Genomic DNA, 12762 nt, shown 5'->3' with positions numbered 1-12762 from the left:
GTGGGATTTTAACCAATTTTCACTGGATTATTAGATCAGAACTCAGGATTACCAGTCCACCAACATACCCATAAGTACACTTCTTAGAATTTACCTCCTGCTCTTTGTTTTGTGAAGCTTTGTGACATTGCTCAGCGTTATTACCAGACGGAGGCTTAAGATGCAGGGGAATATGACACAACCTAGCATTTTACCATCTAATTATGGTGCGCTAGATTGCAAATGAATTTTAATACTAACTTGTAAAGATCGCGGACGTAATTCTCCAACCCCGCGCCGGGTCAGAGAATCGGCGGCGGGCCACGTGAATCGCGCCACACCGCCACAATGCCGGGATGTGATTCTCTGCAGAACAGAGAATCGGCGCCACTGGGGCCGGCGTGGTGCCGGTGGGGGTATGCGCCGACTCTCTGGCACGGGCCGGTTCACCGGCCCAGATGGGCCGAGTGGCCGACAACAAAAAGCCAAGTCCCGCTGGTGCCGTTCTGACATCCTGTGAGCAGGGGGGCCCTTGGCGTTAAAGGGTCCGGGGGCGGCCTGTGGGGGGGGGGGGGGGGGGGGGGGTGTCCGACGCGGGGGGGTCCTCCGTAGTGACCTGGCCCGCGATCGGGGCCCACCGATTGGCGGGCCAGCCTCTCTGTCGGGGGCCCTCTTTTCCTCCGCGCCGGCTCCTGTAGCCCTTCGCCATCTGGCGTCGGGGCTGGTGTGGGGAAGAAGGCTACTGCGCATGCGCTAGTTGCCACCGGGCCAACTGCGCATGCGCGGAACCCGCGGCACCGGGTTCACGTAGGGATCAGTAGCTGGAGAAGCGTAGGCCGCTCCAGTGCCATGCTACCCCATTTTGGCCCGGAGAATTGGGTCTCGGAACAGACGCCGATGCTGGAGTAAAACACTCCCGTTTTTAAGCCGGTGTCGGCACTTAGCCGTCCAATGGGAGAATCCCGCCCCACAATTTTTCCACAGTTCTGCAAGTAAGTGACATTTCTCCTGTTTTATATACGGTATTGTGCATTTGGCTGTGAAAAAAAGATATGATTTTAGTGCAGAATTATAAGCATTGTATTTCAGAAAGCAGCATTCATCAATTTCTAATTATTCCCTATCTCGATTAGTTTGTAGTATTCAAATATGGAGTAGAGCATCTGAATTTGCATATATTACTTTCAATTCTTCAAGACTGGATTTTCTTATACTAAAGAATTAGATCGATTCTCATCTCTTTTACATTTACTAACCTAAAAATGTAAGCTTGCAGTATTTGGAATAAAGACATTGAGTGTTATAGTCGATTCTCCCAATTTTCTTTATGTTGCCAGTAAATTGTAGTTTCCATAGCTGAGCCCAACGTTCAATGTGTTAATGGTCCATAGGTAAGCCAGTGTTCTTTATGGAAAGAAACAACATGTCCTGTACCTTTTTGGTTATGCATCAGAATTAGCATGGGATATCCATTTTATGTTCTTTTTTTTATGATACAGACTAAAAGAGCTGAAAAACATTTTCACAAAAGAAGATGTAATCAATAGATTCCAGCCCTTCTGTTGCAACACTATTTTAAATTGTTTATGAAGTCTAAAATGTCTAAGTATTTTGATTTGTGAATTTTTTTTGTTCCTTAACTGTGCACTTTGTGTTTCTTGCATGAAACCCACCATGCCGACACCAGTGATCTAGATATATTGTTGAAACTAGATAATTTAAAAACAATCACTAATGGTTTGAGGAAAATGTTCATACATTATAGATCCTTATTGTAAGAGTCCTTCCTGTGTGATCCATTGTTCCCATTTATTTTATTATTTTGGTCCGTGGAGCCATAATCAGGATGTTCCTTTAAGCAGAAGACTCAATTGAAACAGCCTGCTTTCCCAATTTTCCTGTTTGGAGAGAAGAAGCCAGACTCTTTTGCCCTGGGTGGACCTGGTTTTGGAGGAAGTTGGTTGGAAGGTTAGCTGGCAACCAGTGGGTTGGCCAGGGGACATTGTTCTGCCTGACAGCAGTCAGTGATTGGTTCCTGCGTGAGAGAACTGAGCAGAAATATTTCGCACTTGCAAGTGGAAGTCACACTTTCTCTCTCTATCACCCTCCTGCTTGCTGAAGTGAAAGAACTGCTTTATTGTTCTGAATGCAGTGAGTGCCTGGCACATCCTTTGCTGTGAACCTGAAATGATGCTGAGTCTGCAGAGAAGCTAGACACTCTTGCCAGAGAAAACTCCCAAGCCTAGAAGGAAGAAATATCAAATCAAAAGCTGAACTTCAGAAAAACACTAATCGGAAATCATCCCAGTGCATAAAAGATCTTTATCCTTTTATTTTAATTCATGTATTCTTTCTCTTTTCCCCTCGGTATTGTTTGTCTAATGTGTGTAGAGAGAGTGGACCGAATTAGATGGCGGGTAGGGGGGAGAGTTGGGAAAGGTGTATTAGATAGACAGTTAAATTTTCTGTCCCTTTAATTATAATACTGGATATAATAAAAGGCTACTTGTGTTGTAAAATTACATACCTGGTGACTGTATTTATGGGCTCAACCAAGGACCGCAGTATTATGAATAAAATCTAATTTCACCTGTGTTGCAACTCCGGTCAAGTGGGGCTGGGATTGATCACGCACTAGCCCAGGGTGTCGTGTCACTGGTTGGAAAGTGATTAGTCAGGCCAAGCAGGGAGGATTGTTTGGTGAGGTGGTGATACTTACATTTCATGTTCATGAACACCAACCCCTAAAAGGAATTAGTGCCTACTTGTCTCGAGAATGCATATAAAATAAATTTCCATATATTATTTAATAAAAGGGTGGCACAGTGGTTAGCATTGCTACCCCATAGTGCCAGAGACCTGGGTTCAATTCCAGCCTTGGGTGGCTGTCTGTATGAAGTTTGCACTTTCTCCCCGTGTTTGTGTGGGTTTCCTCTGGGTGCTCCGGTTTCCTCACACAGTCCAAAGAAGTGTAAGTTAGCTGGATTGACCATAGTAAATTGGTCCTTAGTGTTCAGGGATGTGCAGGTTAGATGGGGTTAAGGGGATAGGGTGCCCTTTCAGAGGGTCGGCGCTGATTCAATGGGCCGAATGGCCTCCTTCACTGTAGGAATTCTATGTGCAATAATCTTTGTTGTCACAAGTAGGCTTACATTAACACTGCAATGAAGTTATTATGAGAATCCCCTAGTCGCCACATTCCGGTGCTGTTCGGTACACCGAGGGAGAATTCAGAATATCCAATTCATCTAACAAGCATGTCTGTCGGGACTTGTGGGAGGAAACTGGAACATCCGGAGGAAACGGGAAGAACATGCAGACTCCGCACAGACAGTGACCCAAGCCAGGCATCAAACCTGGGACCCTGTGGTTGAGGGTTGTTGCAGGTTACAACAGGACATTGACAGGATGCAGAGCTGGGCTGAGAAGTGGCAGATGGAGTTCAACCTTGATAAATGTGAAGTGATTCATTTTGGAAGGTCGAATTTGAATGCTGAATACAGGGTTAAAGGCAGGATTCTTGGAAGTCTGGAGGAACAGAGGGATCTTGCGATCCACGTACAAAGATCCCTCAAAGTTGCCACCCAGGTTGATAGGGTTGTTAAGAAGGCGTATGGTGTGTTGGCTTTCATTAACAGGGGGATTGAGTTTAAGAGCTCAGATGTTTTGCTGCAGCTTTATAAAACCCTAGTTAGACCACACTTGGAATATTGTGTCCAGTTCACGTCGCCTCATTATAGGAAGGATGGGGATGCTTTGGAGAGGGTACAGAGGAGATTTACCAGGATGCTGCCTGGACTGGAGGGCATGACTTTTGAAGAAAGGTTGAGGGAGCTAGGGCGTTTCTCACTGGAGCGAAGAAGGCAGAGAGATGACTTGATAGAGGTGTACAAGGTGATGAGAGGCATGGATAGAGGGGATAGACAGAGACTTTTCCCCAGGGCGGAAATGGCTGTCACGAGGGGACATAATTTTAAGGTGATTGGAGGAAGGTATAGGGGAGATGTCAGAGGTAGGTTCTTTATGCAGAGAGTGGTGGGTGTGTGGAATGCACTGCCAGCAGAGGTGGTGGAGTCAGAGTCATTAGGGACATTTAAGTGACTCTTAGACAGGCAAATGGACAGCAGTAAATTGAAGGGGTGTAGGTTAGGTTGATCTTTGATTAGGATAAATGGTCGGCACAACATCGTGGGCTGAAGGGCCTGTACTGTGCTGCACTGTTCTGTGTTCTCTATGTTCTATACAGCTGGGCACTGTTCAGCACTTACCACAGGAGTTACGAGACTAAGTTGCAGCAGAGCAGCTCAAAAGACTTAGAACACCATCTGAACCTAAAGTGTGTGTTGCAGCTAATAGAATACTAATTTTCCAATTTTTATAATTGTGACATTTTGTATTGTTTGCCTTTTAAGTTTCCTACTTTGTAATAAACCAAATGCAACTGTGTCATCTTATGCAAAAGGAATTTATATGGAATGATTGAGCCTTACTTTATGAACAGTTTTTAAAACATATGGGGGCTCAGTTGAAAGGAGTTCTTAAAGTTTATTTAGTTTAAAGCCGGAATTCAACAATTTCTTTTGACCTACATGTTGAAATGTGGGTGGATGCAATATGAATAAAAATAATTCACTCTGTTAATTATTTAAATCCATTTATGAATTTTTTGTATGTGACATGATGGCACACTCTGTGATCTTTAAATTAGTTCAGAGGTGCAGTGTTAATTGCCAGCTAGCATGTAAATGTAATGTAAATGTTGCCACAATCTCAGGACCATAGGCTGCTCTCCCGTTTCAAAGCTGACTGGTGGTGATTTAACCTGAGGGTCACTACACCTTAGGCAATGGACAAGGTTGAGAAGGCATGACCTTCATGAATAACCTCAGCTGGTATGAGAATTGAACCCGCGCAGTTGGCGTTGCCCCACATCACGAGCCAGCCAGCTGACCTGATTGGCGTTCAACTAACATAATACATTATTGCTTGTAGTGTGGAAATAAGATTAACATAAATTATTATAGATTACAGTTTTGTTCATTAGTAATGACATTAATTGTAAGTGACAATTAAGTGCTAAAGTAGCAATGTATAATTTGGAAATTATATTTTAAGATCGTGTTAAAACTGGCAAATTGTCATTTACGTTTTCTCAAATTGTCTACCGATAGCAACTTTTTAGTGACAGCGAGCCCTGACAGGAAAATCAAGTTCTGGGATCTCAGAAGAACATACCAACCAATCAATGAAATCAAGCGATACTTGAACACTGAAGTTGCTTGGTTGCTTCCCTGGTGCGGAGTTATGGTGGCACAAGAAAATTGCTACGCTGCGTAAGTTTCAATTGCCTTTTCAGCCAAGATGTGTGACATTTATTTATGTAACAAAAGCCCAACCATCTTCAGCTGCTTCATCAATGACCTTTTCTCCATCATAAGATCAGAAGTAGCAAGTTACATTTGCGCCACACAAGTGCCAGGCAATGACGATCTCCAATGAGAGAATCCAACCATCTCCCTTGTCATTCAATGATATTACCATCACTGAATTCCCAACCATCAACATCCTGGAGATTGCCATTGACCAGAAACTGAACTGGACCAGCCATATAAATACTGTGGCTACAAGAGCAAGCCAGGGGCTGGGGATTCTGCAGCGAGCAACTCACCCCCTGACTTTGCAAAACCTGTCCATCCACAAGGCACAAGTCAGGAGTGTGATGAAATACTCTCCAGTTGCCTGGATGAGTACAGCTCCAACAACACTGAAGAGCTCAACACCGTCCGGGACAAAGTAATTTCTTTGGATTCCCTTTTGCCACCTTATTATTTTCTCTCCGAGAATAATGAGTCTTTGGAACTCCTTAAAAGATGGTGGAAGCAAAGTCTTGGAATATTTTTAATGCAGAGCGGAATGGATTGTTGACAAGTAAGAATGAAAGGTTCTCTGAGGAAGGTAGGAATGTGGAGTTGAGGTTACAATCAGATTAGTCAGGATATTATTGAAAGTGGAGCAGGCTCGAAAGCCAAGCGTACTTCTCTTAATTTGTATGTTAAACATTCACTTCATCCAAGGACAGCACGGTGGCGCAGTGGTTAGCATTGCTGCCTACGGCGCTGAGGACCCGGGTTCGAATCCCGGCCCTGGGTCACTGTTTGTGTGGAGTTTGCACATTCTCCCCGTGTCTGCGTGGGTTTTGCCCCCACAACCCAAAGATGTGCAGGTTAGGTGGATTGACCACGCTAAATTGCCCCCTAATTGGAAAAAATAATTGGGTACTCTAAATTTATAGGGAAAAAAAACAAAAAAACATTCACTTCATCCACCACTGATGCACAGTGTCAACGGTGTGTGCCATCTACAAGATGTACTGCAGCAACTCACTAAGGCTCCTTCGATAGTGCTCTCTAAACCTGTGACCTCTACCACCTGGAAGAACAAAGGCAGCAGATGCATGGAACATGCAAGTTCTCTTAAGCTGCACGCCATCCCGACTTGGAACAATATTGCCATTCTTTCACTGTCACTGGTTTAAAATTCTGGAACTGCCTTCCTGACAGTGCTGTGGGTGTACCTACACCATATGGACTTACATAGGTTCAAGAAGGTGGTTTCCTTCAAATTACAGGTGGGCAATAAATGCTGGCCTAGCCTGTGACATCCACATCGCATGAAAGAAAATAAAACCTCTTTCCTCCATTAAGATGCTCCTTAAACCCTACCTCTTTGAGAGTACTTTTGATCATCTACCTTAATAACCCCTCACATGACTCATGGCCAAACGTTCTTTTATAACACTCCTGTAAAGCGCCGTGGAACATTTTAGAATATTAACTATACTGCATAAATGCAAGTTGTTTAGTATTGTGCTAAATGGATAAAGACGTGTAATTTACGGTTTAGATGAGCTCAAAGTTTTATTTTCAGAATCTTTTGTATTGTATTACAATCTTGAGGCAGCAATTTATGTTGCATACATTAAATTTAGAAATTTAAAGTATTAGTCGTCCCATGCAGTGCCACATTCCTTTGAGTATAGCTGTCTGACTCAACTTTAATTGAAGATACAATTGGAACCTTTCATTCCCCATCTATCATTTTAGCGATGAATTCAATGTACAATATTTGTTAACCTGCTGCATTTCTATGATTTTATTGAGCTAGATTGGGAAAGGGAAAAGTTATTGAAAGATGTATCATATTTATTAACTCCTGTATAAATGTGGATAACATTTACAGTATCCTGTAGCTTTTAGGGAAGTAGAAAATCTGATCTGGCCACTAATGATGACCTGAAGACAGACAGTTATAATGAAAGTTAGTTTGACTGCCATTAACATCCTCGGACCTATCAGCTAATTTATTTGTTCAGACAACATATATTCATAGTGTCAACACCAGACCTAAGAATTGTTTCTTTTGCAGGTTTGGACTCAGTGGAATTCATTATGTGGATGCTGGCTTTCTTGGATTTAAGCCATATTTTGCTGCTCCAAGAGCAGGAACAGTCTGGGTAAGTTTGTTTATAGTTTCATGGTAAGTTAAGAAAAGTATATTTAAAGCAGGTAAATAATCTAAATGGGGTACGAAAGCAAAGGATCTGGGAGTACAAATACACAAATCATTAAATGTAGCAACCAAGCTCAACAGGTCGATTAAAAAAAACATGCAGTAAACTACTTTTCAAATTAAAAAATAATTCTAAACTTGTATAGAACCTTACTTAGACCACACCTGGAGTACTGTGTACAATTTTGGTCTATATGTCACAGAAAATATATTAAGGCATTGGGAAGGGTGTAAAAAAGATTTACAAGGATGATAGTGTGGGGGTATACCATTCAGGTTCATAAAGAGGCTGAGTCTCTTATCTCCTGAAAAGAGAAGGTGGCCTAATAGAGGTTTTCAAATTATGAAAGATTTAAATACATTATAAATAGATTTTTCTACTTATGGAGGAGAGCAAAACTAGAGGTGATTAGTATAAGACAGACACCAAGAAATTAACTGGAGAATTCAGAAGAATGGTAAGAATGTAGAACTTTGTACCTGAGGGAGTCGTTGAGGCGAATAGAACAGATGAAGACATTTTTAAAACGCAGGCGAGATTTGTTTTCCTGGTGCAGGGAAATTGTCTGTTTTAGCGCTGCCCTCAAGATTTGTACCATTCAAAATACATTGATTAGAAAAAGGTGTGAACAAAGTTACTTTGTGTTTGTTCTGGCCCTATTAAAAGTCATTAATGATGAACGGTGTATTCTGCACCTGCAAAGTCAAATCAAGAAATGGTGTTTTCTTCTAAGTCAGACCTGACCTTAGTGAGTTTAGTTACTGGGAAGAGCATTGATGCTCTTTTTAATGTTTCGTACAAAAAAACGTGTTATTAACTTCCCATCAATACAGCTTTTCACAAAAATAAAAATGAACCTTGAGGGGGCGGTATTTTGAAGTTTGCGTACAGGCAACCGATTTAGTGTGTCTTGACCAGTTTCACAAATCTCTGCAATTGCCATATAAGCAAGGGTTTCAAAGTCAGTCCCAGAGTGCTTTACGCCAGTGGTGTATTTTTTCTGAAGTACAGTCACTGCTTTAATGTATGCTGATAAGTCACTTTCTGCAGCTAGTCACTTAACCAGTGGCAATTTCCACCATTTAAAAATATTTTTAGAAATCACTTTTAAGTAAGGGTTCTCCAGCCCTGCCCGCAATTTCCTAACGTTATCCCTTTACTCGCTCTGCCTGAGCTGTTACGTCTCCAACTAGGAAAGTAGCTATTCAAAGGAGTTGCTCAGAAATAGTTACCCCCCCTTATTACATTTCAGACCCCAAGAGACACCATAACATTATTCAACATGATTGAAGTTGGAAATTCAGCAGATTGGGAAATTAACTTTCATGATTGGGGCAGGAACCTATATCCCCTACTTAATGTGATCTTCCATTTGAATTATTGATATAATACACTTGATAATCTGCCTGGTGCCCCTGCTATTCACAGCATCGGATATTAGATTATAAAAGTGTGTAAAAACACCTATGTTTTTGGAGTATTTTGCCTCGTTCAGTAAAAAGAAGTTCCCAACAGCTGTCTTTCGATTTTCTACAATGATTTATTTCTTAAAGATCCTGTTCTTATTTATTGTTTGCAGAGTATCTCTGGCTCTGATTGGTTAAATACCTGTGTCTCAGGAGACAATACTGGAGAAGTGATGGCAGTGATCCTTCCAGACTGTATGAACAACACGATGAATATCAAGCGACCAAATGAGCGTCGTTTTGTAAGTATCTATTAATATGTTGGCTGTGTCTGGTATTTAAGACACTTGATTTATAGTCATTGAACAAAGATAGTTTAGTAGCATAAATATTATTTTGTAGGGTATGTATTTAAAACAATGTAAACTATATTAAAAATATAAATATGAATTATAATTGGACATTGTTTGTGTTGGTCTGTCATCTTATGCTCAAGGTCCTATTTTAAGATTCATTGCACAATGTTCAGCATTATTCACGATTCCGAAGATACGGAAACGGTCCATATCCGTATTCAGTAAGACCTGGAGAATATGCAAATTTGGCTGATAAGTGTCAAGTAACAAGTGCCAGGCAATGACCATCTCCCCATAACACTCAATGCCATTACCATCACTGAATCCCCCACAACATCCTGGGGGTTACCATTGATTAGAACCAGAACTGGATCAGCCATATAAATACTGTGGCTGCAAGAGCAGGTCAGAGGATGGGAATTCGGTGGAGGGTAAATCACCCAAATCCCCAAAGCCTGTCTATCATCTACAAGGCACAAGTCAGGAGTGTGATCTCTGTTTGCCTGCATGAGCTCAGCTCCAGCAACACTCAAGAAGCTCAACATCATCCAGGACAAAGCAATCCCTTTGATTGGCACCCCATCCATTACCTTTAGCATTCGGTGCACATTGATGCACAGTAGCAGCAGTGTGTACTATCTACAAGATGCACTACAGCCACTCACAAAGGATCTTTCTGACAGCACTTTCTCAACCCGTAACGTCTTAACATCAGGAAGGACAAGGGCAGCAGGTACATGGGAAAATCACCACCAAAATGTTCCCTTCCAAGCCACACACCATCATGGCTTGGAATAACATTACATTCTTGCAGGGTAAAAATCCTGGAACTCCCTTCTAACAGCACAGTGTGCATACCAACAGTACGGTGGGTGTACCTACACCACATGGACTGCAGCATTTCAATCTGATGGCTCATCGCCACCTTCTTGGGGGAAATTTGGGATGGGCAATTAATGCTGGCCTAGCCAGCAATGCCCACATCCTGTGAACAAATACATTTTTAAAAATTGGTAATGGTAGTCATTTTATATTGCACAAATATCGCTCAGCACAAAAATAAAATGTTGCAGGGAAATAATTTAAATAAATTCAAGTCAAGTTTCAAGTTGCAGCATACATATAATTGGAAATAGTTCACCACTTTTACAACAAATATCTGGGTGTGCAGTCTGTATAATTGATGTCTGTGAGAGCGATTCTTGCGCTGCATTGCGCCCGGCACAAATCCCGATATGTTGCGAGAATTACGGGAGAGGCCTGAAACAAGATTTATGGCAGGTGCCAAACAGTTTCCGATGCTCCCTGTCTGTTCCTGCTGGCGTGATCTGAATGTGCTTGCTGGGCATGAACCGGATTAGCAAATTGTTACAGATGCCTGGTCAGGTTTCAACAGTGGCTAAGAGACTGGACCAGACCTATAACATTTTAAGTGGAGAGATAGATTTAATCCAGGATTATATAAGAAATTGGGCCTGGCTATTTTATAAAGAAACTTAATTAAAACAAAGAAAATAAAACTATATTTAAACTTCATCTCTAATGCTAACGGATTACATGTAGTTTCATAACCTTAAGACACCAGTTTACATTAAACATAACTTTTAACAGAACATGCAGCTTTCATTCCACTTACACGGTGAGACAAAAGCAATTTTACTTCTGTTAGGGACAATTGTTCAAAACCCTTTTCCAAAGTCTGCCTCAGTGGCAACTTTCATGACTTCTCTAAGTTGATTTCCAAAGCCTTCTCCTGTACCTGTTCAAAAGAGGATTGTTTTTCTCTCTAAGCTCCGGCAGCCCACCAAACAAAGGTTGTATGGGCTTTCTATCTAGACTTGAATCTATCATCGTTATCTTGGCTGTTTGATGGTCCACGCCGTTTATACAAAAGAACGGAGCCATGCTACTGATATGCAAATAACCTCCCATTGATGAACAGGGAGGCTATCAGACTCTGTAATGGGCTAATGGCTGGAAAGACAGGAGTGTCCCAAAGGACAATGGATCTGGGGCATAGTGTGTGTTCCCACTAACGAGTTTAAGTCTGACTGGGACAACGTAACGTGGCCAGGTGTGGATGTATCCCTCTGACTCTGTACTCCCTCAGTCGGTTTAACCCTAAATTGCCTGCTACATCTTTGATATAATTTCTAAACCCAATTTCCTAATATCTCTCTAGCATATCAATATTTAAATCCTCATTTAAATAAGCAGGATCTGTTTTACGCCAAATTCTTCTGGCTCCTCCACTTCTCCCGGCTTCCGGTGCAACATGAGGCTGGCGCAAATCACCATTGGTCTCCACCCTGGGGGGGGGCTCAGAGGCCATTGTAGACCCTGGGTGGTCAGGGACATGGCAGGACAGTGTCATCCTGGAGTGGGGCATGAAGGAAGTGAAGTCTGAAGCGGGCATTAAGGGGTGGGGCCTGAAGGGGGTGCATTTGGTGACCCAATAGCAGGAGGTTGTTACCTTGCGTGGGGGGATGCTGGTACCAATGAGGCCTGATAACTGTGATTGGGCGGGTGTCAACGAGAAGGGGGGGGAATGTGGAGCAGGGCACTGTTCACCCCAAACTCCAAGATTTTTTAAAAGTGTGGGTAGATTGTGATCTGGATAATGCCAAACCACCCGCCGGCAATCGCACCTCATTTCCTGTCGGTGATAACATTTAGAAGTTTTTTGAAAAATTGCATCCTGTAGCTAACAGATATCTACAATGTTCCACCTTTCAAAAATGTTACATCTAAAAGTAGAGATCATAAGGGGCATAATAATAATTGCTTATTGTCACAAGTAGGCTTCAATGAAGTTACTGTGAAAAGCCCATAGTCACCACATTCCGGCACCTGTTCGGGGAGGCTGGTACTGAATCAGCTCAAGAGGTGTTTCAACTTCACATGTCACAAATCTGGGGCGGAATTCTCTGACCCCCCCCCCCGCAGTGTCGGAGAATCGCCCGGGGCCGGCATAAATCCTGCCCCCGCCGTGGCCGGAATTCTCCTCCACCCGGGAATCGGCGGGAGCGGGAATCGCGCCGCGCCGATTGGCATTCCCCCCGTGGCAATTCTCCGGCCCGCAATGGGCCGAAGTCCCGCCGCTGACATGCCTCTCCCACCGACGTGGTTTCAACCACCTCTGGTGGCGGTGGGATTGGTGGCGCGAGCGGGCCCCTGAGGTCCTGGGGGGGGCGCGGGGCAATCGGACCCCGCGGGGTGCCCCCACGGTGGCCTGGCCCGCGATCGGGGCCCACCGATCGGCGGGCAGGCCAGTGCCATGGGGGTACTCTTTTTCTTCCGCCGCCGCCACGGCCTCCACCATGGCGGAGGCCGTGGCAGCGGCGGAAGAGACCGGTGCTTGCGCGAACCGGTGAAGGCCTTTCGGCCAGCCCCGACGCCGGCCGGCGGGTGTCAAAGGCCATTGGCGCCGGTTTTGGTGGCAGTCGGCATG

At 43.5% G+C, this 12762-nt stretch overlaps 1 protein-coding gene across 1 annotated transcript in view; it reads left to right on the top strand.

Annotated features, from left to right (window-relative positions):
• gtf3c2 (general transcription factor IIIC, polypeptide 2, beta) overlaps positions 1–12762 on the top strand; it is a 152404-nt gene that overhangs the window by 108638 nt on the left and 31004 nt on the right. The window contains 3 exon segments of the mRNA XM_038801041.1: positions 5151–5312; positions 7405–7492; positions 9129–9257. Coding sequence (XP_038656969.1) covers positions 5151–5312; positions 7405–7492; positions 9129–9257 — 379 coding nt within the window.

The sequence above is a fragment of the Scyliorhinus canicula genome, chromosome 6 (genome assembly GCF_902713615.1).
Source record: "Scyliorhinus canicula chromosome 6, sScyCan1.1, whole genome shotgun sequence".
Classification (NCBI taxonomy): domain Eukaryota; kingdom Metazoa; phylum Chordata; class Chondrichthyes; order Carcharhiniformes; family Scyliorhinidae; genus Scyliorhinus; species Scyliorhinus canicula.
The sequence above is the reverse complement of the archived record's forward strand: the minus strand, read 5'-3'. Positions and strand labels throughout refer to the sequence as shown.